The 27,996-nt window shown below is 46.1% G+C and overlaps 1 protein-coding gene across 1 annotated transcript in view; it reads right to left on the bottom strand.

Annotated features, from left to right (window-relative positions):
- Positions 1 to 1,833: 1,833 nt before the first annotated feature.
- SAMHD1 (SAM and HD domain containing deoxynucleoside triphosphate triphosphohydrolase 1) overlaps positions 1,834 to 27,996 on the bottom strand; it is an 86,095-nt gene continuing 59,932 nt past the window's right edge. Inside the window, exons 12-16 of the mRNA XM_026656788.2 lie at positions 16,925 to 17,064; positions 13,070 to 13,165; positions 5,748 to 5,852; positions 5,268 to 5,405; positions 1,834 to 2,454 (exon numbers count right to left, since the gene is read on the bottom strand). Of these exons, the coding sequence (XP_026512573.1) occupies positions 2,326 to 2,454; positions 5,268 to 5,405; positions 5,748 to 5,852; positions 13,070 to 13,165; positions 16,925 to 17,064 (608 nt within the window). The 3' untranslated portion in view covers positions 1,834 to 2,325. The remainder of the gene's footprint in view (positions 2,455 to 5,267; positions 5,406 to 5,747; positions 5,853 to 13,069; positions 13,166 to 16,924; positions 17,065 to 27,996) is intronic.

The raw sequence follows: 27,996 nt of genomic DNA on the forward strand, positions 1-27,996 counted from the left end.
GAGCTTTAGTACTTATGTAAAACCCTTGGCAGATTCCCAGTCCCTTTCTTATCTGCCTATTAGCATCCCTTCCCCTCCAGTCTTCAAATGCAATCTTCATGTCTATAGGCCAAACATAACGTTCTCTACCAGTAGCATATGATGGTAAAGCGTTGCTGGTTATCTCCCCTGCATTTATATCTTTACTTATTACTGCCTTACAATAGCTGAGAATTTGATGTCACTTTGAGCCATCATGACATTGTGACAGCATTTCAGTAACATCATGCTAGGCTCAGGTCTGCCACCTGGCTGCTCTGGGAACCTGCCACATGTCTCAGCACATGACACTGCTTCCTTGGCCTTCTGCTTAGCCTGAATCCTTATTACCCTTCATGGTGCCTTAAACCTGAATTTGACTCCAATCCAAAATTATTCCTGCTCTATTATAGGGACTGGGAATAGAGCCAATGCCTCTCGTCCAGCATGAAGATCTTCCAAAGCTAAAGGGGCCTCATAGCAAATTGATGGAAAAAGTCATTCAAAATTGGGCTCCCTTATCTAACAGACTTGCTTTAGCTATGAACTCTGTCCTTTTAAGAATGCATTTGGCAATTTTCATTTTAACTGTGCATTAACTGTAGTATTGATTTTAATACAAACAATCCACGCTGCAATTCCATTAAAAAAGTTGTATTAAAATATTTGTATACATTCTTTTTAAGTCAACTCAGGCTCAGTCAATTTGAACCGTTAAAAAAAAATAAAAATGATCCAGTTCACAGATAAAGTTTCACCTTTCAAAAGCAAAGAGCACGGTTCTCTCAAGCAAAAGATTTTCTACAGAACACCTTTTCAAATAGTTTCAAATAAGCAAATACGTTGAAGTTATAGCTGTGAAATGAATACATTATTCTGTATGTAATGTTTCAAGCTGCCTTGAATCACAGGGTTTTAACACAATTGTTTCACTCTTTCAGTTTGATGAAGTCAAGTACAAAAGGCTTATTCCAGAACTGTTAGAGATATGCTTCCCAAGTCAGTGAAGATTTCTGACAACAGCCATTTCATACACCTGTAGATCTGAATCACTGGTACTGCACTGAAAAGGGGGTTTGTACAACACCCCCCTCTGGTGAACACATGGGCTTGTGCATATTAAGAGAACAGCAGACCAGAAGAATTATGGCATAATCAATTCCCTTGCCTCCATCTGGTGATTATCAGATGCCATCTCTAGAAGGGACAGTTTAATTAATCTCAGGTAACAAAACTGGACTCTCAATGAAGACTTCTTATGTCACTGATTTTGTATTCAGACCCACTAGTGACTAACATCTGACTTCTAAAGTCAAAGATTCAGAAAAAGAGGTCATGTTTGTTTTCTTCATGTTTCAGGTACTACTTTAAAAAAAGGACACAAGCAACTTAAAAATCCCATTTCTGTATGAAGATTTTTTTTACTTAATTTGTTTGGAAGGGATCTCTAAGTGAAAGATTGGAGGAAAAATCTGCCTAGTTTGTTTGCCCTTTGTATTGGACGGCCATTTGTCAGTAGTCAAATGTGGTTCCCACCCCATTTGTGCTGTATGAAAAGAACCAGGGGAAAGAACATTTAAATGGCAGGAAAAAGAGATTGTAAAGCCACAAAAACACAATCTAAAAAACTGTGTTAAAAAAAAAAAAAGCCACACCTCACTGACGCACTTTTCACTTCAGTACGGCTTAAGAAATCTGAGCTATAGGCTTTGCTCTGTCAGAACATGTGACATCACAATTATCTTAAAAGAAAGGGATCTGAAACAGGGGACATAGTACAGATCTTTCAAAAAAAATTTTCTCTTTTATCTATGTCATTTGCCCCAGTAAAGGGAACTGGGCACTTGCTGCTCACATTTCTCTGATTTTAGGGAAGTCAAAATTGTGCTGAAGTGCAATGCTAGCTACACTACAACAACGGTAAAATACTGATTTCCTTTGGGAATTTTATGGAAGTTTGGGGTATTTCAAAAGCCTTCATTTTTAAAGGAACTCTTGCTACACAGCCCCCATACATTCAAGTCAAACACAGTGTTTGCTCTGCTGCAAGTAATCACTGATCACATATAAAATTCCCCTTTGAATGTCAATGCTCGCAGGGCTTTTAAATCGCTATGTTACGTACAGGAAACATACAGCAACCTAAAAAATGCATTCTTGTAAACTTGTTCTGTAAAGCTCTTCAAGTAGGTTTTATACAATGTGCTGTTCCCTTTCAAGTATCTTTTAAAGGGATAGAAGGGACAGCGCAAAACTGTTACTGGAAAGGCTTTAAATATTGCAAATAAACTCCATTTAACAAATCAGTTATTGAAAGAGTCTGGTTCTGGATTTTGAAGCTTCCCTGCGATCATTTGGACTTTGCAGTTCATCCTCATCAGGGTCATTCCAGCTTGCTTTCATTGGAGTTAGTTCAGGGGCGACCACATCACCATCCTAGAAAGTCATTGAAAGGAAGTTGAGAAAAAGTTGCCGAGTTTTACAAGCATATTCTTACTTTATTTGTCTTACTGTAGGAACCAGGACTAGTTGGTGCTAGGTGCTGTACAAACAGAACAAAACAAGCAGCTCAATTTTAGACTTATGACTAGCAAGGATGAGAACTGAGCCATAAAAGGGTCATTACCAATGACTGAGCACTTTGTAGGTGAGAACTCTGTATAAACGTACCCAAGTTGTTCAGCTGGTTCCCAAAGCTTAGTCACCAAAAATCCAGGAAGTAGGTGAGCCAGAAAATACTTAGTGTATTATCACACACAGTGAGCCCAAAGAGGCTAACACTTGTGGCACCTTAGAGACTAAGGGTACGTCTACACTACCCGCCGGATTGGCGGGTAGTGATCAATCTATCAGGGATCGATTTATCGTGTCTCGAGTAGATGCGACAAAATCGATCCCGGATTGCTCTGCTGTCGACTCCGGAACTCCACCACGGCGAGAGGCGGAGGCAGAGTCGACGGGGAGCGGCAGCGGTCGACTAGCCGCCGTCCTCATGGCAAGGTAAATCGACCTAAGATACGCCGACATCAGCTACGCCATTCGCGTAGCTGAAGTTGCGTATCTTAGGTTGACCCTCCCCTCCCTAGTGTAGACCTAGCCTAACAAATCTATTTGGGCATAAGCTTTCGTGGGCTAAAACCCAAATAAATTTGTTAGTCTCTAAGGTGCCACAAGTTCTCCTTGTTCTTTTTGCTGATACAGACTAACACGGTTACCACTCTGAAGAGTGAGCCCAGTAACCATCCCACTGTCCATCTGAAATTCAACTGTCCAACACTGCCACAACAAAGTGCTGAGGACCCGTGGCATACCTGTGGCATGGATTACCCACATTCAGTTTTACAGACTTGGCCATGTTTCACGTGTTAAGACACATTACTATGGTGAAATGAACTGGTGTGGTGGTTGTAAAGTTGGTTGCATGATGAAATTGATATTACATAGGGATGTTAATAGAAACAGGGAAAGCTTTTTACCAATCTCACGTGCAAAGCACACTGGAGAAATTAACTCTGTTTTGCTCTCAGAACCCAGAACTGTTACAAAAGGATGAGCCCTAAGGTGACTCACATGCCCATGGTTGCAGATCATGCCTGTTGAAACCATACTGCAGTGGTTGGATTTCCGGAGGTATTGAGCGACCGCCGAGATTAGCTGTGGGTACTCAGCACCCCTGGAAAACAAGCCTTGGGGCCTAGCACACTAGTTTTAAAAATGCGCAATACAAGGTATTATGCTTTGTCACACTGAAGGGATTTAAAGCTCTACATTTTTTTATTAAAGGACATGAAACTGATTTGTGATGTGAACACGTTTCTCTCAGAGCTCCTCCAGACTACATTTCATGCAGGGAAAGGTATCTGAGAAAACATCTAGACCTGAAAGAGCAGATACAGAAAGAGGGGCAGTTTAATACTAAATACAGATGAATTATTAGCATTCAAAACCAACTGCTAAGAGAAAACCTTTAATTGCTGGAAAAAGACATCTTATCACACTGTCCGCACCCAACTTGATGGACAAGTCACACCTACTAAGGCTTACTCCAGAAAACTAGAGGTTCAATGCAACGATTTGTATATTTAATAAATGTGAAATACCTAATTTACATTCTCATTTTATTTATAATGGCAAAAATCTCATTTGCTTCCATCATATTAACTGCTCTGCTATAGTGATGGACATAAATAATTTTATCAGCTGAAACAAACAAGTTTAGTGGGAGAAATGATAGAGGAGGGGTAGGCCAGGGGCAGCGATGCTGTCTCAGCCATACCACAGAAATGCCAAGTTAGCTCCATTGATATTACAGGTGCTGCCCCGGCAGGAGTCCGAGGTTCCTATTTCCTTCAGGATCACGTTCCGTCTCTCTCAGGGACTGTTTTTGACCAGCTGGCTCAACATCCCCAAGAGCTGGGACCACAGAGGTGGCTCTGACCCTGCCCCCATTGCAAAAGCCAAAACTCCATAAAGGAGCTACAGTGGGTTCCATCCTCATCATGGCCTGTGGTATCTATGCTCTGGGGTCTGACAGGCAGCAGGGGCAACAGGCTCTACCCACACACAGCAGCAGGGACCTTCGAAACCAGGAATGTTTGGGGGGTCTCTACCCTCTTCCTGTTCAAGTTGCCTTGTTTCCCCAGGAGATTGGGGCCCCTGAACAGGAGTCCATAAAAGATCATCAAAAAAACCCCACAAATTAAATTCTCCTGGGGAAACAGGAAGCTTTAGAGGCCTGGGACAAGCAGGAGGAACTGGTCTGAGTGATTCCTTAAAGAGATGCCATTGAGCCAAACCGTGGTGGTTTAGGGCTGGTCTACAAACAAAACTTGCACCAGTTACCAAAACCGATGCAAACCCCTTGGGTGGATGCGCTTATTTCAGGACAAAAGTGTCTCACTTCAGTTCAGTTTAAACCTGTTCCCAATCAGCTTATGATAAAAGCTACCCTTAAACTGAAATAAGAGTGTCCACACGGGTTTGCATTGGTTTAAGTTCACTGCTTTGGTTAGAACATGCAGCATTCCTGTGTAGACATGGCCTTACAAGTAAAAATCCCTAACAATGCACAGATTTTGAAGGTCCCAAATCCATGTGCCAAGGTGAGACGCTCCAGGAGTAGGGATTATTTGGGGCAAGTTCTCTGGCCTGTGTTGTACAGGAGGTCAGACTAGATGATCACAATGGTCCCTTTTGGCCTGGGAATGGATGAATCTGTGTGTAGGGGTATTTATGAAGTAGGACGTTACCTGTGGTTTTGTAAAATCCATGTTCATACACCACTGAATAAAACACTTTGTTGCAGCATCTAAACTCTTCTCATCCTTTTTCTTGCAATAAACCCGGATCAGCTGCTCTGCAAATGTCTCTGGCAGAAGCCTGGAAACCTTTTGAATAGAGGAAAAGAAATTGTACTGTGTTTCTTGGAATCTAGAGCCAACCGATCAATGAACTTCAAAATATTTCCAAATATAGGTAGAAAAATGTAACTTCTCATTATAAAGCATAATGCGTACCACAAAGTTAGGGAGTTTGACTGGAAAAATTAGTCAATCTGAAGATAATGAGGAATGGATTTTGGATGGACTGTGTTAAATACTAAGATTCTGAATGCTGGTAAAACTGTACCCCACCACCACGTTATTGCACAGACGTGCTTCCACAACCTGTTATATGAAAATTTCCTTCAGAAGCATGTTTGGTAAGGCCTTTGGCAAAGCGATAGCTACCTGTTCTTTCGAAATCTTGACTGCCTGGCTCGGGTCAGACTTGCAATAGAAGCGAACTTTATCGATAGGGTTCTGTTCTTTCATTCCATAGTCCATATTGATAACCTTAATGGAGACAATTCAGAAATGGATACAGATGAACAAAAAAATGGTTATCCACCTTTTTTGTAACTGTTGTTCTTCGAGATGTTGCTCCATTCCATTCTAGGTGTGCGTGCACCCACATGCGCGGTCAGAGATTTTTGCCGTAGCAGTATCCGTAGCGCCAGCTGTGGTGCCCCCTTGAGTGCTGTGCTCATGCATCGGTATATCAGGAGCCGTTTGCCTTACGTCCTCTCAGTTCCTTCTTGCCAGCAACTCTGACAGAGGGGCAGGAGGGCGGGGAATGGAATGGACATGAGCAACACATCTCGAAAAAAAACACTTGAAGAAAAAATGGTGCCCACCTCTTTTGTTTCGAGTGCTTGCTCATGTCGATTCCATTCTAGGTGACTCACAAGCAGTATCAATGGAAGTGGGCTCAGAGTTCACCGTCTTGCAGGTTGCAGCACTGCTCTGCCAAAGCCAGCGTTGTCTCGAGCTTGCTGGGTAAGCGCATGAGATGCGAGCACGTGGACAGACGACCAGGTAGCGGCTCTACACATCTCTTGGATTGGTACCTGTGCTAGGAAGGCCACTGATGACACTTGTGCCCTAGTCGAGTGTGGCGCTATGATCGCAGGCACTTTCGCCAGCTCGTAACAGTAGCGGATGCTGGCCATGATACAGGACGAAATCCTCTGAGCAGACACTGGGCAACCCTTCATTCTGTCCGCCACCGCAACGAACAACTGCGTTGACTTACGGAACAGCTTTGTTCTATCTATGTTGAAGGCCAGCGTCCTTCTGATGTCCAGGGTGTGTAGCCTGCGCTCCTCATCAGACATATGAGGCTTTGGAATGAAGACAGGTAAATATATGTCCTGGCTAGTATGAAACTGGGAAACGACCTTGGGCAGAAACACTGGGTGCAGTCACAGCTGGACCATATCCTTGTAGAAGACCGTATAGGGCGGCTCCAAAATAAGTGCCCTGATCTCGCACACCCTGTGGGCCGACGTTATCGCAACCAGGAACAAGACCTTCCACGAGAGAAGCAGGAAGCCAGAGTCTGAAAGAGAGACCCCATGAGCCTCAACAGCATGAGATTTGGGTCCTGGGTGGGGGACCATGCCGAACAGAGGATGGAACAGAGGATGGAAAGCCGAGATATCAGCCAGGTGGACCTTGATCGATGACAGGGACAAGCCTTGGAGTTTGAGGTGCAGCAGATAATCCAGTGTCTCCTGCAGCGGGGCCTGCTCGGCCCAAATATGCCATTCCGAGGCCCAGCATATGAATCTTTTCCATTTGGCCAGATAAGTCGCTCTGGTGGAGGGTTTCCTGCTACCCAGCAAGACCTCCTGGACACAGCCCAAGCATGGCTGTTTGTTCATGCTTAGCCATGCAGCAGCCAAGCCGTCAAGTGTAGTGCCGCCAGGTTCGGCTGCAAAAGGCTGCTGTGGTTCTGTGACAGCAGGTCCGGCCAGAGGGACGGCTACTGAAAGGTTCAGCAGCATGCCGAACCAGTGATGGCGAGGCCACGTGAGGGCTATTAGGAGAATTCTCGCCCTGTCTTGCTTGATCTTCATAAGGACCCTGTGACTCAATGGCACTGGCGGGAAGGCATACATCAGCGCCCCCAACCATGGGATGAGAAAGGCATCCGACAGGGAGCCCCTTTCCATTCCCCGGATCGAACAGAACACGTGGCATTTTCTGTTCTGCCTGGAAGCGAGCAGGTGTGCCTGGGGAGTCCCCCACCTCTGGAAGATTATGCTGATCACCTCCGGATGGAGTGACCACTTGTGGCGAGATGAGAAAGTCCTGCTGAGGTGATCCCCCCAGGACGTTCCTGGTTCCAGGCAGGTGCGCGGCTACCAGATGAATGGCATGCCACACATAAAAGTCCCAAGAGCAGAGAGCTTCTTGACAAAGGGCTGAAGACCTGGCACTGCCCTGCCTGTTGATGTAATACATTGCGGCGGTATTGTCCGTCAGGACCTGCATGCATCACCTTGCTCCTCAGGTGGGGCAAGAAAGCCTGGCAGGCCAGGCGAACCGCTCTGAGCTCCCTAATGTTGGGGCCAGATCGTCCCACACCCATCAGCCCAGGGAGCTCAGCTCGCCCAGGTGGGCTCCCCAGCCCAGGTCTGAAGCATCAGAAACCAGGCTCAGCGACGGGGTCGCAAAGGGGACTCCCAACACCGACCTGAGGTCCAACCACCAATTCAGGGACGACCTGATGTAGTCCAGCACCCAGACTATCCAGTTCAGGTTGTGCCTGTTGGGAATATAGACGGATGCCAGCCACACTTGCAGGGGCCGAAGATGAAGTCGAGCATGGCTGACCACGTATGTACATGCGGCCATGTGGCCCAACAGCCGCAGGAAGGTATGAACCATGGTGAGCAGGTGGTTCTTTACATGGGAGATCAGGTCCGTTCGACATGGCCTGAAAACGCGCTCCTGGAAGGCAGGCTCTGGCTCGCATGGAGTTGAGAACCACCCCAATGAACTCTACTCGCTGGACGGGCGTTAAAATGGATTTTTTCTTGTTTATTAACAGGCCCGGGTCGCGGCAGGTGGAACACACCAGATTAAGGCTCCTCTGCACTTGCTCACGAGATGGGCCCTTGATGAACCAGTGGTTGAGACACAGGAATACCTGGACCCCTCGACCTCTCAGGTAAGCAGCCACTGGCGCCATACGTTTTGTGAACACCCTTGGGGCTGATTAGAGGCCAAAGGCTAGTGCTGTGAATTGAAAATGGCGTCCGCCCACTATGAAACTGAGGAGGCGCCTGTGAACTGGGAATATGGAAATAAGCGTCCTTTAAATCGAGGGCAGCGTACCAGTCTCCCAGATCCGCGGAGGGGATGATGGAGGCCAGGGAGACCATATGAAACTTCAGCTTTTTGAGAGACTTGTTGAGGCGACGCAGGTCCAAGATGGATCTGAGGCCCCCTTTTGCCTTGGGGATTAATAAGTAGCGGGAGTAGAACCCTTTTCCTTTCATGTCCTGAGAGACCTCCTCCACCGCCCCCAGGCGCAGGAGGTTCTCAACCTCTTGAACAAGGAGTTGCTCGTGGGAAGGGTCCCTGAAGAGGGTTGGGGGAAGAGTGGGGGTGGGAGGGAGGGGCGGCCGAAAATTGCAGGGTATAGCCCCGAGATACTATGTCCAGCACCCAGCGGTCCGAGATGACTCACGACAAGACCGAACGGTAGGGACGAAGACAGTGGAGGAAAGAACAAGGTGGATCTGGAAAACTGACCAGGGCATCACTCTCAAGAGCACCTTCAAAACAAGCGCTTCTGACCCCTGGGCTGTTTTGCCGGGCCGGGCTGCGCAGTAGGAGGAGGAAGGGCAGCGAGGGCTAAAACTTGTGTCTCTATCCCTTCTCCTTGCAGACCCATCGAGGCTGCCAAGGCCTTGGTGGCAGGGGCGGCTGGAACTGCTTCTGTGAAGACTGCGGCATATGTATGACCAGTGAGCGAAGGATGGCCCGAGTGTCCTTTAACCCATGCAGCCTCGCATGCGTCTATTCGGAGAAGAGACCGTTCCCAGCGAACGGGAGGACCTAAATCGTGGGCTGCATCTCTAGGGAAAGACTGGCGGTTTGAAGCCAGGAGCTGCACCTCATAACCACTGCCGCCGCGACCACCCTAACTGCTGAGTCTGCTGCATCCCAGACCATTTGGAGGGAGCACGTAGCTGCCGCCATGCCCTCCTGTACCAGGGTTCTGAATCTTGAGCCAAACCCTGCAGGAGGGACTCCTTGAACTTACAGAGGGAGTCCCATAAGTTAAAATTGTATCTGCCCAAGAGGGCCTGATGGTTCGCCACCCGGAATTGCAGTCTGGCAGTGGAATACATTTTTCTCCCAAAAAGGTCCAGTCTTTTGGCCTCTATTTTTGGTAGTTGAGCTGGTGTGCCCCTGCTTATCTTTTTCGTTGGCCGCAGAGACAACCAGCGAGCCCGGGTATAAAGGTACTCAAACCCTTTGGCTGGGACAAAGTACTTCTTTTCAACCCTTTTGGAGGTGGGAGAGATAGAAGACGGGGTTTGCCAGAGGCCTTGGCAATTTTGAGGACCCTGTCACATACTGGTCGGTGCTGCAAACTCTTGCTCCGAGGCAGCAGCAGATGAGCAGTGTGAAAGGGGCATCGTCATGACTGGCACGCTCCATGCGCTCCAATAAGGCCACTGTTGTGCTGGTCTCTGGCTATGCTGCCAATGTGGTGCCGATGTCGACATGGCCTCTCGTGCCCAATCGCGCTGGTGGAGTCTGGGCGAGGGGCTGAACTGCCCTTCCGTGCCAGAGGAATCCTCTTCCGGTGACCATGGTGGAGCCATTGATGCCTGCGTCTGCCTGCTGACCGTTGCCACCGGAGACCGGTGCCTGGAGTAAGGGGATTGGTGCCGATATCGAGGGGACTGGAGTTGTGACAGGGAGCGCTCCCATGGGACAGGCGACTGAGATCGGCAGCGAGAGGACAACCAGGGGAGGGCGAACGGTGCCGGTAGACTTGTGCCTCCCCTTAGGCAATCTGCATTGAGACGGCGGAGACCGCAATCACGGTGACCGAGGGCGAGCCTCAGAGGAGCCTGGCTACGACTCCAGAGATCTGGGGCGAGAGGAGGAGAACGCTGCCTTGTCTCGGGGAATTGGTGGCGCTCCACTGCCCCCTGAGGGGTCTTAGCGGCTGGCTTGCCTTCATAGGGAGCCTTCGCTGTTTCCTGCGGCACATGCGGTGCTGGCATGGGCGGACGTCTCTGCTCTCTTGGCGCCAGGGGAGCTTGGGAAGGCATTGATGCTGTCAGGAGTTTGGGTCCCCTATCGCTCCCGGGAGTTGGTGGTGGAACTTTTAAGTGGCTAAGGGCCCCAACCAGGGAGGCACATACATGTGGCTCCAGAGTTGCCGGGTGGCCAGAAGTGGGTCCTTTGCCGATGTCCCATGGCCCTTCTTGCCCAGTGCCAGGGAGCCATTCTTCTTTTTTTCTTTTTGGGCACCAGTGCTGGAGGTGCGCTGCGCACTGAGGCCGAGGTATTAGGTGAGTCTTGGCAGGAAGGCTCAGAAGCCAGGTGGAGAGCAGCCTCCATGAGGAGAGCCCGCAAACGAATATACTGCGCTGAGTCCTGGGTAGAAAATTTTTACAAATACGACACTTGTCCTTCACATGTGATTCGCCCAAGCACTTGAGGCAGCTGCTGTGGGGGTCACTTATAGGCATAGGCCTGTTATAGTCCACACAGGGCTTAAACTCCAGAGACTGGGGCACGCCCCGCCTGGGGTGAAGTCCCTGCTGGGACTCTAAATTCTAACTACACTTAACAACTACTTAACACTAACTACTATAAACAAACTATTTACAAGGCCCTACAGCTCGAAGTCAGAAGAGACAAAACCGCTAGCCCTTGCTATGCAAGGAAAGGCACTCCAACTAACCATCATGGGCGGTCAGAAGGAACTGAGAGGGCGTAGGGCTGGCCGCACCTGACATACCGACGCATGAACATGGCACTCAAGGGGGTGCCACAGCCGATCATACAGATACTGCTAAGGCAAAAATCTTCAACGACCGTGCAGATGGGCACGTGCACACCTAGAATGGAATCAACACGAGCAAGCACTCAAAGAATACAACATATTTTTGGGTAGCTTTCTAGACTTGAGATTACCAAGATTCTAACAAAACAGACACTATAATTATTAGTAGTTAGAAAATAGCAAGGATTATTCTAAAATATTTGGAGTTAACTACAATAGTTAATCTTTATGAAAAAACTAAAATTTGTCTCTATTGTTTCATGAAATTAGTTTCACCGATGTGATGAGCTTCAAGAAATTTGTATCACCTTAAAAGTGACCTGCAATCAGAGAGGCATCCAGCAAACAGAGTTGAGAGAAATCTAAAGTGATTTACAAATTACCTTTGCTTCAGATCTGTCTATATGTAGTGGTAGCCCTTAAATTTTAATTTTGCCTTGATAACTTGCCAGTGCTGCCACTAGAATATTTTTGGCAGTTGAACCAAGACAATTTTAACACACCGGTGCTTCCTCCATCCAGTACATATAATTTTCCTATTTGCTTTCCAGAATATCTGAATTAAGAAAACAGAATTTTTAGGGTGGAGAGGAATAGGCACAGAAGGCGAGAGGAGAGACCAAATCAATTTCAGCAGTGAAATACTCGCAGAGAAGCATTTCCCTTTTTCCAATGACTCAGATGTCAATTAAGACAATTTGAGGACAATGGGATTACATCAGTGTGCCGGAGGGCAGCAACTGGCTTGCAGAACCTTTAGTACTGGTGGGAATGCATAGAGCAGGAAGACTTCTGGTTGTAGGACTGGCCGTTACATGACACATTTTACGTGCAAACACAGTAAATAGGATATGGAAAAAACAAATGTTAAACCCTAATTTTTTTTTTTTTTTAAGCAAAGTTAACTTTTCCAAGTAGAGCTGCTCTGAAAGGGTCTTGACCAAGGTCACACTGCCTGTCTGCAGGAATAATGACTTATAGGAAGACATATTCCAGTCACAAAGATGTGGCTGGACATTGCACAACCCAAGGGATAAGGAATGCTTCAGTCTCTTTCTACTTGCAGATGTAATACTTCAGTTACATTGTCTTTGTTCCAGTCTTTGGTAGCAATCCATTTTCAAGGTCTAAATATTCCAGGAGGAAACTACTCTCCTCCCCCCCCCACACACACACACAACCACACCAAAGTGCAAGTCTGCCACCACAGGAGCAGAGCCAGCAATGGAACAGCTAAAAAAGTAACTAAATGTTTTCCTAACATTACTTTTCCATTGCCACAGGGATGTTACATGACGACAAACTGGAGAGTGAAATGGTCCATGCAATCCCTGAGAAGAGAGGTGTCCACGAGATAATCTTTTAACACATGATTCACATTATGAAAAAAATTGAGAACCCTTGATCTATAGGCTTCAGGAGTAACACATACAGGGAAACTGCTAGGCACCAGATACCAACTGCATACTCCACACAGGGATGGGAATGCACTGAGGGTTACCTTATGCCTTATAATGTCCCTGAATTGTGCAATTAGAGCATGAATGGGACACACTGCTTTCTTATTTTGAATATAAAGTGTACTCAGCTTTACGTGCAAACTTTTACATGGTACACTTGGCCCTTTGTGATACAGAAATGAAGACAGAGTATGTTTTACACTAAGTTTGCTATGAAAGGACACACTTACGTCAACTATAAAGTCTTCAGCATTCAATTCAACATCCTGAGGTGCATTCTTTGGTCTGGAAGCAACAATGTGAGCTGGCAGCATGTCATACTGATCCTGAGAAAGAGCAAACACTTAATTCTATTCAAGCACTTCCAGTTCCAGACCTGTGCAACTGAACCCATATATATGGAGAGAACGCTGTCATACAACCAGGCTGGTTGAGATAAGGCTAGATTACTTTACTACTTAAAATACCAGCATTTTTAATGTAAACAATTCACCTTTCAAAAGAAAAGTTCAAGTGAAGATTTTCACCTGCATTAATCGACCAGGACTACAGCTGAAGATTGGTCACGTGACCAGGTGAAGCTATACAGAAAGTGCCTCAGCAGAGGGAATAAAACCTGCACGAAAGACTATAACTTTGAGGTATGTACGTTTTCCATGATAATTGTGGGACTTTTAGCCAGAGATACAATCTACTATGTTGGTGGTTTTAGATGGGCCCATAGAGAGCCACAAAAATCTTTAGTGCCTAGGGCAATCTACTAGCTATCAAACAGAAAGAAGTTGACCTTGGGGGGCGGGGGAGGGGGCTACAGTGCCCTGAACATGTGCCTTTAAGCACATTATCCATGTTCCTATTAAACGGGTCAACTTCCTCAACTCCTCATTCTACACAGGAAAACAGACACACTCAATATTTCTTACAGAGTTTGTTTGCAATATTGACAATGGATACAAGTATGTATTCCATAACTGCTAGGAATCTGCCTGTTTCTGCTGCTATCAGGGCATCATCACACAATGAAGGCAAGAGCTGTTGAAGAGAGAGCTCTTACTTCCCAAACAAACTTAATTTAATACAAGAACTGTTAGATGTAGTTACCTATAACACTTTTTAAACAAGCGTCTCTAGGATGAAAGCCATCCTTTAAAAGTAAGACAATGGTTTGGAATTTGAATTTCTTTCCAACCAGATAAATTCTGACTTATGAACTATTATAGGTCGAGTTGATAGGAATGCCTATGATTAAAATTGCCCAACACATCCCACTATAAGACACTGTTTTCAGGAGTTTATAAAACTTTGCCAAACTAACCATTTGGGCTGAAATTCTCCCTGCCAGGTGTCTCCCTCAGACTGAATTTGTTTGGAAGGTTTCAGCAAAAAGGGTTCAGCTGTTACTGAGACTAGGGAAAAATGTCATTCCCCCTACGCCCTCCCCTTGCCCAGTTAAAAATTGTATAACCGTTTTGTTTGAGAAGCTCTTGCACCTCCAGCCTTTGAAGGAAGAGCATGAAATTGGGGAGGGTGGGTGGGTGGAGAGGGGACCGGGGGCGGGGCGGGGGGGGGGCGCGGAGGAAGGGGTGACGACTCTGGTGTCAAGGATAGGCCTTTTGCTGTTCCTGACCACAAACTGACCATAATTTGATCAAGTTATAAACCTCTGAAAAATCTCTTTGCCTGTGCTTAGTAGAGATTGGTTAGAGTTTGGCACCTAATTATATGAAGATTCTGTCTGTACTGAGCATGCTCCAGATCAGGGTTGCAGAGGCTAAGCAAGACTTGTTTGCAGTTGCTACTGCCAGTTGCTGGGGACTGTTGTGGGGCCAGGCATCAGAACTAAGAGCTGAGACTCTCTCCCCTGTGCTCTCAATGCTTCCACTGCTGGCACCCAGGCAGTGAGGAGGTAGAAACTGCCTGACTGGAATGCAGAAAAGACAAAGCATTGACCTGGGCATGGCAATGGAGGGGTTTTACTGGTACTGGGAGCTGGCAAAGTTGTAGGGGCAGACAAGGAGACTGGGACAGGCTAGGCAAGAAAACTGGGACAAGCAGCTGAGGGGTGGAAATTAGTAATTCTGTCTTCATGGCAAGGTTTGAATTGTGTGCAATAAATAAGGCCTAGAAACCACACACTGATGGATGAGAAAACAAAATGTTAAATAATGTCTCATTTAGTGAGCATCGTCCATTCTATGCACTGAATGAGGGAGGGATCCCATGGAAAAAATAGTATTTGACCATGTAATAAAAGACTGCATCATACATAACCCATACACAGAAAGAGTAATTTCTAACATGATTGATTGACTTTGCAACCTTAACTTTTAATTTAATGTGTGTGTAATTTCCTAGGCTTTTAAAAAAGCAAAGTGTAAAAGAAATGTCATCATGTAGCATCACATTGATAGCCACATATTTCATCAGCTTTAAACTTTTAGATCCACCGCACAGACCTCTAGCACTTGAGCTAATGATAGCAGTAATAGGTTGTCATTCTCTATGTCGACAAGCACTAGGGCGATGAGATATTTTGCCAGTGGGTTTCACAGATTTTGCTGACAGCAGACAAATGAAGAATCTCTGGAATTTTGGGTCCAAGTCCAGGTTCTGTAGGAGTGTGCTTTAATGGTCACAAACTATTGTCCAATCCCTCCGGCTCCAAGCATGACCCCTTCCACTCTGTCCCCTCCAACCTATCCTTGTCCCCATCCTGTCTCCTAACCTCAGGCTCCTCTTCATTCTTCTCCCCAACCCACTGGCTCCCAGTCTCTCCCTCCCTCCCCCCAATATTTCAGTCAGTCTCCCCCCTCATCCCCACAGGCTCCTTATTCCAAACTACTCTCTTCTCTGTTCCCCAGGACTGGCTCTTGTCCCTCAGCTGAATTTGGGTCAGACTGTTTCCTTCTCCATGCTGCTTGGGAGACAGAAAAAGGAGTACTTGGAGCACAGGACAGTCTCCCTGCTCTCAGTTCTGGTGCTCAGAGGCCCCTGGCAGCAGCCATTGCACGCAAAGTCCTGCTCAGCCCCTACAGTCATGGGCTGGAGTATGCTCAGAAGAGGCAGAACCTTTGGACAAATTTGTGCTCAAAGTAAGCAAGTCTCTACTGAGCACGTGAGAGTCGAGATTTTTCAAAGGTTTTTAAGTTGACCCAATTTGGGCAGTTTTTCTCCAGAGAATCTCCCTTGCCAATTTTCAAATCCCTGCACCAAAGCATGCGTGCAATAGAGCTTATCAATAAAGTAGCTGAAGGGTTTTTAAAATAAAAAAATGGGCAAAACATTTTCATCTACTCTTATTCTCTGAAACAACCACATCATTTTTGCCGAAATTTTCTAAACTAGTTCAGACAGTGGCAGATGCCCAGCATGCAAAATTTCAGCCCAAACAGTTTAAGTTTGGCAAAGTTATAAATCAATGAAAATAGTGTTTTATAATGGGACATACAGGGCAACTTTAAATATCGGCAGCACTACCAGCTCAGTCTAGAATATTTCAGTGTACTATATTAAATTGATACTGACTGTTTTTGAAATAAACAGCTATGCTGAGCTTGAGAAGTAGATAGTGACTAAGGTTGAGAATTTACACCCCTGAAAGTCAAGAAATTCAGAAGTTATATCTCGCATGAATGTAAACCACTAAAGCCACTTTGACAACAACTTGGAGCCAAAATTGCACCAGAATCTCATTACTCTGCTGAATGGTTTTACTGTTTCCTTGTATTCAAATGTTCTCATGGTTTTTTGGCCGAACTGATGCTTTTTGACATGCAATTCCCTATATTTTTGCAGAACACATATTATTTCAAATAAAAATATCCTGAAATAGTCCTCAGCTCAGCAGCTGATCTTTTTTATTCAAATCTCGTATCCTTCCCCTGGTTTCCTCCATGTAACAGCCCTTCCCATACTTACTGGCTGAGTTTTGAAGAAGACAGGCAATTTACCATTGGCCCAGGTAGTTTTAGGAATGATAGTAGAATAGAGACAAATCAGCAGAATAGTCAGAAGTGCATATTTAAAAGCAGCAGCAGAATTTGGAGCCCTCTATCAATAGAGATTGGATTGAGAACGCTGTTTACCTCTGTAATTTCTTTTCCTGATTCAGTACGAGTCTCTCCCAAATACTTATATAGATCGCGAAGCTCTATTTTATGCAAAATTTCTCGTGCCTCAGCCAGCTCTTTATTACTAGAGTACAGAATCTCCAGAAAGATGTTATCTGTCAAAGTTAAATACATTTCATTTACATAGCCATGCATCCAATTGTTACAGCAGAGAGAAGCTGTGCATCTATGCACATATATCTATATAGAAAGCCTAACCCATGTGCCAAGAAATGAAAACACTATTTTCAAAGAGTTACCCAACACACTAACCTAACAATTTCAGTTACTTTCAGAATAGTGTGGGCTGCCACAGGCTTTTCACAATACTATTAGCATCAGATTGAAAGAAGAGGTTTCCTGACTTCCCAACCCCAGGATGGAAAGTTTAACAGCTTCAGCGTTAACAACCTTATGAACGGGTATAGAGAGGGAGAGGTGGGACACAGCCCCTCCCCCCAACAGAGGGGGCAAGGAGAGGCAGCAGAGCCAGAAGGGAAGAGGCGGGGCCAGAGTCTCTCCGCTTCTGGCCACGCTGCTCTCCCACCAGCCTCCGAAGCAGCTGCAACTCCGGGGCTGGCAGGCTGCAGCCCCGCTGCTCAGCCCCACCCCCCAGAGAAGGCTGTGGCTGCGCCACCCAGGCACCGGAGCACGCTGCGGCCGTGCCGCCCGGCCCAGCCCACTGGAACATGCTGCAGCCGCGCTGCCTGGTCTGGCCTGCCGGAACAGGCTGCAACCGCGCTGCCCACCCTGCCGGAGCAGCTCCAGCCAGGCCAGACACATCCTCCCCTGGCCATCCCCAGCTTCTCCCCCCAAAAAAATTTCCCCACCAGTTGCTGTCCCGGCCTGTCAGGGTAAGCAGCTGGCGGGTCGGCTTATAAACCAACTGGCTTATGATCGAGTATATACGGTAGTTTTATTATATACACAGATACAACGTTTCTGACCATGGATGCTGGCAACCAAACTCCATTTCTAACCCCCCAAACAGCAAACTGCACACTACTGCAAACAGTGCTGGATACATTTTTACCTGAGACATGCTTTCCAAACAGCAGGGGAATAACTGGTTCTTTGATATGCATTGTCTATATGTATAACGTATTCCCCCCCGCCCCCACTGCTGGTAAGAATGCGTCCCGCAGACTTGTGCTTGGATTCTTTCAGGTAGCAGTGTCTGCGTGGGGCTGTGCCTGTACCATGCGAATCCTAAAGGGTGGGTGACCCCAACCATTCCCTCAGTTCCTTTGCTAATACAAAATCCTGCTCCTACCCGACAGGAAGTACAGTATCAGGAAAAGGAGGGTAGGTCGTGGAATATATGGACAATACATCTCAAAAAACCACAACTGCTGTAAGGTAAGTAACCATTTCTTCTTCAAGTGCTTGTCCATACAGATTCCGCTGTTTGATTCACAAGCAGTGACCCAGATCACAGGATGTGGATGCTAGGAGTCTATTTGTAATACAGCTGTAGTAAAGTGAGCATCAGATCTTGATGATTCTGCTATGGAGTAATGTTGCATAAATGTATGCACAGAATTCCACCACCGGAACACTTCTCAAAGAAGCTGCTTGAGCCCTGGTGGAGTGGACTGTAGTCCTCAATGGTGGGTCTAAATAAGCTATTTCATAGCATAATTTAATGCAAGTAAAAATCCAATTCTGTCATCTCTGAATATATATAGCCTGATGTGCAAAAGCTACAATTAACCGAGGTGAAGCCACGAATGGCTTAGTCCTATCGAGATGTATTGTGGGTGCTATCCTACTTAAGGTATGAAGTTTAGCTTTTCCCTTGTTGGAATGTGGCTTGAGGAAAGAACACAGGCAGGTGTATTAGTTGATTCAGATGGCAGTCAGAAACAACCTTTGGTAAAAATGTTGGGTGAGCCCCCCTGTCCTTAAGAAATATTGTGTATGGGGGGGCCCACCATGAGTGCTTGTAATCTCCCACCCTTCTAGCTGATGTTACTGCCACTAGGAAGGCTAGTGACAAGTGGAAGAGGAAACACAGCCAGGGGCTCAAAGGATGCATTAAACCCATCGATAGGTTGAGATCCCAAGGAGGGAGAGACTTCCTGAATAGTGGAATATATGCACATAAGTGCCTAGCTACTGCGGGGTGTGAGAATGTTGAGTGACCCTGCATGGGAGGACGGGAAGCTAAAATGGCTGCTATGTGGATCTTAAGGGAACTTCTAGACAATCTTGAATTCCTCAAGGACAGGAGGTATTCCAGTATATCAGGTATCTGAGCTTGAGATGAAGGTAACTGATGATGAGTCCAACAGTGAAGCTTGGCTTCTGTTGTCAGTTGGCCTGCGTGTGTGTGCTCTCTCCGTATGCTATACCAACCCTGCACAGATAGCTGGCCCAGCAGACCTCGACAGCACTTCTAAGCCCACAGACACTCAGTTCGGTGATCAAGGAGCTCAGGCAGGTTTATTGCCCTCAAGACACAATACTAGCGCCCGGCAGACTCTACGGGGACACTAACACATGAGTGCCCAGTGGCAAGGACTCAGCTGTCAGCAACAGGACTTTCCACTGCCCCCTAGGCCAGACAAAGACGCCCCTCCTATGATTTCTCTTTTATACACTGATACAAACAAGTTACGTATTACTCCTCTGATGTGGTTAGTTACCACCCTACACTTTGTACCTGTTGGTTCAAACAAAACATCTCCATTCATTATTCATGTTAAGTATTCTCACACCTCTTGTCAAACTAACTGTAATGGGCTATCTTGATTATCACTACAAAAGTTTTTTCTCTTAATTAATTAGCCTCTTAGAGTTGGTAGAACAACTCCCTCCTTTTCATGTTCTCTGTATGTGTATATATATCTCCTTACTATATGTTCCATTCTATGCATCCGATGAAGTGGGCTGTAGCTCAAATAAATTTGTTAGTCTCTAAGGTGCCACAAGTACTCCTATTCATTACCCTGTCATCCTGACCTTATCTTTAGGAGGGGTCAACTGTGTACCATCTTCGGGGAATGTGTTTATACCACAACTTTATATCGGGATGTGCTTGTATTAGCCTTCTGGGATGTATTTATGTGAATACCTAGTGCCCAGTACTTCTTAGGAATGCCTGTGTTTTAGCAACGCCAGCCATATTCTTGCAAAGTTCATGTACTGGACAGCAAACTTTTAAGCAGGCATTTGCTTTGTAACAGGGCCTGACTCTTGCTGATTTTGGTTCTTGCACCAGGCCCCGTATTCCAGGCTCTCTTTCTACTACAGCTTCCATTTGGCTGAGTAAGCATGCCTCGTTGAGTCTTCTCTGCTGTGGTTAAGAATATGTTGTACTTCTGACGAGCAGCTCCTCTCTACTGCTATTAGCCAACCAGCATCCATGCTGTGAGGTAAAGGGAAGTTTGATCCAGATGGAGGATCTGCCCCTCCCTTTGCAATATCACTTATGGCTGAAGAGGTAACTGGACTGGAGGTCAAATGGAGAGATTCACGAAGTCTAAGAAACAGAACTGCTTCAAGCCAGATGCCAGCATGGTCATCTTGGTGGAATCCTGTCTCAATTTCCCAAAGACTCCTGGGATTAGTGGAATTGAAGGGTATGCATACATTAGATCCAGAGCATCCGACAGAGATCCCTGATCCTGGCCTCCTCTGGAGCAGAACTTGTGATTTTTTTTTGTTCTGTTGCATATAGATCTATAGCAGGTAGACCTCACCTGGTGAATGTGTCCTGAATGATCACATGCTACAATGACCATTCATGGTTGCTTGAAAACTGTCTGCTGAGGTGATCTGCCAGAACATCCTGCCAGTCTGCTAAAAGCACTATGGGAGTAATCTCATGTCACAGGCATCAATTCCAAAGGTAATTTGCTTCTCGACAAAGAGGGGTGAATCCTGCTCCTCCTTGCCTACTGATATGAAACACTGCTGTAGTGTTGTCAGTCATGATCAGAAAAGTTAAACCTCTCAGAGCTGGTAGGAATGCTGTACAAGCTCGATGAACAGCCCTTAGCACTAGGATGTTTATATGTAACTAGGCTTCCTGAAATCAAACCTGGTGTCAGAAGATTGCATAGGTGGCTCCCCATCCAGCCTGGAGGCATCTGTTACCAGAGTCTTCTATGGCAATGGTGCAGAGAAGGACACTCCCTTACATACTTTTAGAGGATCCTTCCACCAATTCAATGACAGAACTTCTGGAAGGACCTGTACCCGTCATCTTTAGGTGTCTGTCAATAACCCTTATATGCATCAAAGGTGAAGTGTGGCATGCTGAGTTATGTAGATGAAGGAAACCATGTGCTCCAGAAGTCTGAGACGTTCTTACAGACATCTGAGGTACTTGTAGGTGGTTGACCAGATTTATTATGGCTTAGAGTCTGCCCTAGGGCAGACAGACCATTGCTGTAATAGATTTCAGAACTACACCTATAAATTCTATCTTTCGAGCAGAAATTAACACTGACTTCTTGCTGACACTGTGTCCTCAGGAGGCAAAAAGACAAAGAGTCGGCTGTATGGAGTTGGTCACCTCTTGCAGAGACTTTCCCCAAGTAAGCCAGTTGTCTAGACAGGGGCAAACCTGGACTTCTCAATTCATCAGGTAAGCTACCACTGTCACAAGGCGTTTGATAAATACCCTGGGCACTGTGGATAGACCACATAGCAGGATTCTGTACTAGTAGCACGAATTGCCCACCTGGAACCTTAGTTATTTCCTGTGGTCAGGTGGATTGCTATATGAAAGTCAGTATTCAGGAGGTCAAGAGCTGTGTACAAGTCCTGTGGATCAAGAGAGGGAATTATAGAGGCCAGGGTAACCATCCTGAGCTTGAATCTGAATGAAGGTGTTCAGGATTCTCAAGTCCAGAATAGGGCAACATCCCCCTTTTTTCCTTAGATAAAGTAATGGGAATAAAAATTCTTCCCCTTGTACTCTTCAGCTACTACTTCTACTGCTCAGAGATTTAGAAGTGACTGCACTTCTTGATGCAGCATATTCTCAGAGGGATCCCTGAAAAGGGATAAGGAAGGTGGGTGAGTGATGGGGAGAGTCTGGAATTAGATGGCATATCTCATCTCTATGATTTCTAGGACACAGCGGTCCATAATGATGGTGTTCCAGACCCCATGAAAACAAAGCAAATAGTTCCTTAACTGTAAGGACATAAAAGAAAGATCCAGCAGGGGTTGTATGTCGCTCTTGACCAAGGAGACAAATTTGCTGCCTCGAAGTTGCTGCAGGATGGGAAGATGATGCAGTTGAAACAGATGATTTCCTCCTTTGAAACAGCTGATGCAGATGGTCTGAGCTGTGCAAAGTAGGGTTGCCTGGAGTATGGCTGAGGCCTGATTTGCTTCCTTTTTGAAGCAAGTATTCCAGAGACCTGAGGGTTACTCTAGAGTCTTTTAGAGAATGATCAGTCCTTGGGTTAAGAAGGTGCATCCACCACACAGCAGATCTTCTACTGTTTGCACCTCTTTTGGGATGCCAGATTGGAACCAAGAGGACCCTTCTCATGGCAACTGAGGTGGCCATAGATCTGGGTGCTGTGTGGGATGCTTGAAGATCAGTACATATCAGAAGCTGCGCCACCAAGATTTTAATTCCTCTGAGGTCAAGAGGGATCATGTCAGAAAATTGGGAGATAAGAGTCCCAATTTAATTAGCCACTTCATCAGTAAAGACTGATAACTGGCACTCTTCAACTGCAGGCTGGTTGATGAGTAATTTTTGCATCTGAATAAATCTAATGTTTTGGGATCCTTGTCTCAGGTTGTTGATTTCGGCAGACCTTGATGCTTTGTCCTCTTATTGACTTGCTGCTCCAATCAGTGAGCCAGATATCAAGTACAGAATTGCTCAAAGACTGTTAGGAGCACCCAGCAACACCAATTTGCCTGTTTGGTGTCGGCACCAAGGAAGTAGGCATTTGCCAAAGCAGCTTGGCTGGCTCCAAAAAGCCCTCACTGATGGGCACTACAAGGTGCCCTGGCATGGAGGTATGTAAAATATCCAGGAGCTTGCAAGACTTGTCCTGGACAACTTCCACTGGAATCTCCACCATCCTGAAAGGTCTTATTGATGAATACTGGATGTTGAAGGCAGCACAGCCTCATCAGGAGGTGGAAATGATTGGTCTGATCATCAGTTTGGAAGTCCTCCCCAGAGCCCTGCTCCTGCTATTAAGCAGGTGGAACTGGTGCCTGATGCTCCCCAGTGAATGGTGGAGAGGGAAACCTAGCCCTACACTGGGCTGTAGAAGCTGGCTTCCTGGCAGGTTGTAATCCCCATGGTGTCTAGTATGGCCAAAGTTGTTGGGTAAGGATACAGTCCAGGGGACCACGGCTGTTAGTACCAAGTAGTAGTATCTCCTAGAATTCTTAAGCCTTGGATAATAGCAGTGTGCTCAAGAACCCCTTTTTGATGTGTCAGGGTCAAAGAACCTAGACCCCAGGGAATGAGATGACACCATCTCCCAGGAAGGAGATGGAAACACCTCCCTGCTATTGTCTGAACCAAAAGAGGAGCAATTCTAGTTGGGGTTTTAAGCAAATCCTCAGTATGCTGTCTACTTGGGTACTGAGCACATCCGCGGTACCAAGTAGCAGCAGTTGGTAACACAGATGAAAGTTTAACCACTGACAACAGCAGTAATTCTGGTTCTACAGAAAGAGTTAACACTGTGAAGAATTCAATACCAAGACTGTCGGCGCTTGCAGGAGTCCGTACCACAGTGGTCCTACTGAAATTCAGGGATGGTCTAGACAGTATTTGGTCCTTTCATGAGGGCAGGGGACTGGACTCAATGACCTCGCAAGGTCCCTTCCAGTCCTAGAATCTATGAAAATATTGGTACTGGGGCCTCCATGCTATCAATACAAGGTGATATATGGTGTTCTAAGAGAGCCAGTACGGGGGCATGGTGACCTGAGGAACCCCTTCCTGGGCCTTGAACTACCTAGGTCAATGGAAGATTCTTCTGTCAACCTAACACTGCCTACACCAGGGGCTAGGTGGTCTTATCTAAGTCTCTCAGGGGTTTGGATTTTTCATACCCGAGAGATGTAGCTATGCCCATGTAACTTTTCAGTACAGACCAGCCAATAAGCTTGTTACAAATGGACTAGCAAGCAAATTGTAAAACAGGTGTGAATTATTGATTTAAGGATATTTACTTGGTATACTTTGACATATGATGTTGATAATTTGTGTTTTAAGAGTTTATAAAGCTTTAACTTTTTGAATCCCAATGTTCGTTTCAGCTGGTTTTCAGTTTGCATAGTCTGGTGGGGGTAGTGTCTTGTGAGAGAATCAGAGCCATTGATCACAGATCAATCTTAATGGGGGGCTTCCCTAATCAGCAGGCCTATAAAGGCTGCCAGCCAACTAGCCAGAGGCACAGGAGCCAGCAAATCAGAGCTGAAAACAGGGCAGTTTGGGAGAGGATGCCCGTGTGTTTCTTCCCCCACTGATATTTCTTGACAGGAGCTTAGGAGGGGAGGCTAGGACATCTACAGAATCAGCAGTGATAGTGACCTGAATAATGGGAGAGACAACGAAGATAACTGAATGAGGAAGCTGCGGCATGTACATTATTCTGGAGCGGGTACCTGAAAGGTGCTCCATTTGTATGAAGTGCTGCCTGACAGAAGAGAAGATTCAAGGTTTGGAGCTACAGCTAGAAACGATGACTGAATTTTGAAAGGGATTTGAACGGATGATGGAGGGAAGGAGAGAGGAGGCTGAAGGGAAACCTCAAGACTTGCAGATGCAAGCTGGACCAGAGAACTGTGAGGGTAGACTGCTAGATGAGGAAAGTGGCCAGTGGAAGCATGTGACTACAAGAATGAGGCAGAGGCAAAGATCGGCTGGCAAAAGAGAAATAGAACTGAGGAACAGGTTCGTTGAGTTGGAAAGTGAATGGGAGAAGCAGGCAGTAACAGAAAATGGGACAGCAAGGAACAAGAGAAGAGTGGCTAGTCCTACAAGAAAAGGGGCTGAGATAATGGACATAGCCAGAGTTTGGAGCCACAGGAGGATAGAGAATGACTCACAGAAGACTGCAAGTGAGAACAGAAGACAAGATGACTTGCAGCTAGAAAGAACAGAAGGGGGAAGGCCAGAGAATTGCACCGAAACCAGGAACCGACAGGCCTACATGACTGGGGATTCCCTGTTAAGAAGAACAGACAGGCCTGTCACCAGTGCTGATCTGGATAACAGAAGGGTGCGCTGTCTGCCAGGAGCGAAGACACAGGATGTGGACCTGAGGGTGTAATACAATCCTAATAGAAACAGGAAAGAATCCACTGATTGGCCTTCACATGGGGACAGATTATACTGCTGGATTCTCACTGGGGTGCATCAAGGAACACTGCCAGGCTGGAGAAGACGCTTAAAGAAATGGAGGCTCCGGTGATCTTGAGTGGGATTATATCTGTCCCTAGAGGACGAGTGTGAAAGTGAGACAAGACGATGATAAATAGATGGCTCAGGCAATGGTGCTATAAGGAGGGCTTTGGAATGTTCGACCACTGGGAGGCATTCACGGACAGAGGACTGTTCTCATGGGATGGACTCCACATGAGAAGGGAGGGAAATAGCCTTCTGGATGGAGATTGGAACAACTGATTAAAAAAGCTTTAAACCAGAAATTCAGGGGAGAAGGTTGGGAGAGACCCATGTAATCTCCATGACTGATTTTAAGGAGGAGGAAATCCAGTAAAAAACGATACTGCAATGGAGAAAGAAACAATAGAGGGTAGGAAAGCGGACAAGATGATGAAAGAGAGTGTCAATATCAATTACATTAACAGTCAGATAGGTGACACTGGCAGTAGAATGACTGTATCCAATTGGGTGAGGAATCCGGGCGAAGCCAAGCAGAAACAACTAAAGTCAGCATGTCTGTATGCCAATGCAAGAAGCCTGCATAACAAAATGGAGGAACTAGAACTACTCGTGTGAGAAGTAAAACTAGATATTATAGGGATAACAGAAACACGGAGCCTGCATCCCAAATGGGGAATAAATTCATAGGGAAGGGCTGTAGACCAAACTGGATGAACAAGCATCTCAAACAGGTTATTAAAAGAAAGCAGAAAGCCTACAAGGAATGGAAGAAGATGGATCAGCAAGGAGGCCATGGAGAAGCCCTGCTCAAGCAGAGATAGGACTGTGAAGCTCTCCGAGCAAAGAGGCCTGAGAGAAAACCCTTAGAAATCAGGACCGAGACTGAGAAACTGTCCAGACAAGGAGGACTGGGAGAGACCCTGCTCAAACAGGGAATAGGCAGAGATCCCAGAAGGTGATGGGACCAAGTGGGATTGAACACAGGGAATGCAGCAGCAGCAGCAACTATTAAAGGGAAGCAGTACGTAACTGCGGTTTATACAGTCCCTGGGTTGGGACCCGGAGTAGTGGCGGGCCAGGGTCCCCCCAAGGGCTGCTGAGGAAGTGGCCTAGGCCCCAAGAAGGGGATAAGACTCTGTACTAAAAATCCAAAAAAGGGGCTAGAATTTAAACAGTCCCTGAGACAGGGTTGAAGACCCCAGAGAAGGCCAACCACTTGTTGGACTTTGTTACCACAGAAGGGGTTCATTCATGCGTTTTGACTCTGTGAAACTTGGCCGGAGAACTGAGCCACCAAATACCTGCCTGACGAGGTTAACAGCCAACAGGGGCAGCTGGGAGCAGAGAAAGGAAAGAGTGCAGGATAGCACCCAGTTGACAGGAGGAGTGAACAAGAAGTGAGTGCACTATGTCACAAGAGGGAAGTGTTATTACCTTTATACAAGGCACCGGTGAGATCTCATCTGGAATACTGTGTGCAAACATGTTTAAGAAAGATGAATTCAAACTGAGACAGGTGCAGAGAAGGACTACTAGGATGAGAGGAATGGAGTACCTACCTTATGAGAGCCGCTTGGCTTGTTTAGCCTAACAAAATGAAGGCTCAGAGGAGATACAATTGCACTCTATAAATTAGGGCTGTCAAACGATTAAAAATAATTATCACAATTAATTGTGAGATTACAAAAATAATCATAATCAATCACAATTTTAATTGCACTCTTAAACAATAATAGAATACCAATTTAAATTCAGCATGGAAGCATGTCCTCTGGAATTGTGGTCGAAGCACGAAGGGACATGTGAACGTTTAATATACTTGGCACCATAGGCGCCAACTTCCCCTCTGTCCGGTGGGTGCTCGACCCCCTCCCCCACCCCTGGCCCCGCCCCCATTCCACCCTTCCCCAAAGTCCCTGCCCCACCCCACCTTTTCCCATCCCAGCCCCGCCACCTTCCCCAGAGTCCCCACCCCTGCCCTGTCTCTTCCAATGGAGGCCTCCCCTGAGCGTGCCGTGTCCCAGCTCCTCCCTCTCCCTCCTGGAAAGTCCTAAACGCCGCCAAACAGCTGTTTGGCGGCGGAGGGTGGGGGTGGAAAGTGTTGGGGGGGGAAGGAGGTGAGGAGGGGGGAGCTTGGCTGCCAGTGCATACGTAAATACCTTGCAACACTGGCTACAACAGTGCCATGCGAATGCCTGTTCTCACTTTCAGGTGACTTTGTAATTAAGAGGCGGACCGCATTATCTCCCGTAAATGTAAACAAACTTGTCTCTCTTAGCAATTGGCTGAACAAGAAGTAGGACTGAATGGACTTGTAGGCTCTAAAGTTTTACATTTTTTTTTTTTTTAAACATAACAGCACTCAAAAACAACACAACTTCTACATTTGTAAGTTACACTTTCATGATAAAGAGACTGCACTACAGTACTTAAATGCGGTGAAGTGAAAAATATTCTTGTTTTATTTGCACTGTAAAAAGATACTTGTAATCAAAACATATAAAGTGAGCACTATACAATTTGTATTGTGTTGTAATTGAAATCAATATATTTTGAAATGTAGAACATCCAAAAATATTTCTAATAAATTAAAATTGGTATTCTATTCTTAGCAGTGCAATTAAAACTGCGATTAGTCGTGACTTCTTTTTTAATCTAGTTAATTTGTTTTGTGTTAATCGCTTACGTTAACTGCGATTAA

This window comes from Terrapene carolina, unplaced genomic scaffold (genome assembly GCF_002925995.2).
Source record: "Terrapene carolina triunguis isolate 2854851 unplaced genomic scaffold, T_m_triunguis-2.0 Scaffold233, whole genome shotgun sequence".
NCBI lineage: Eukaryota > Metazoa > Chordata > Testudines > Emydidae > Terrapene > Terrapene triunguis.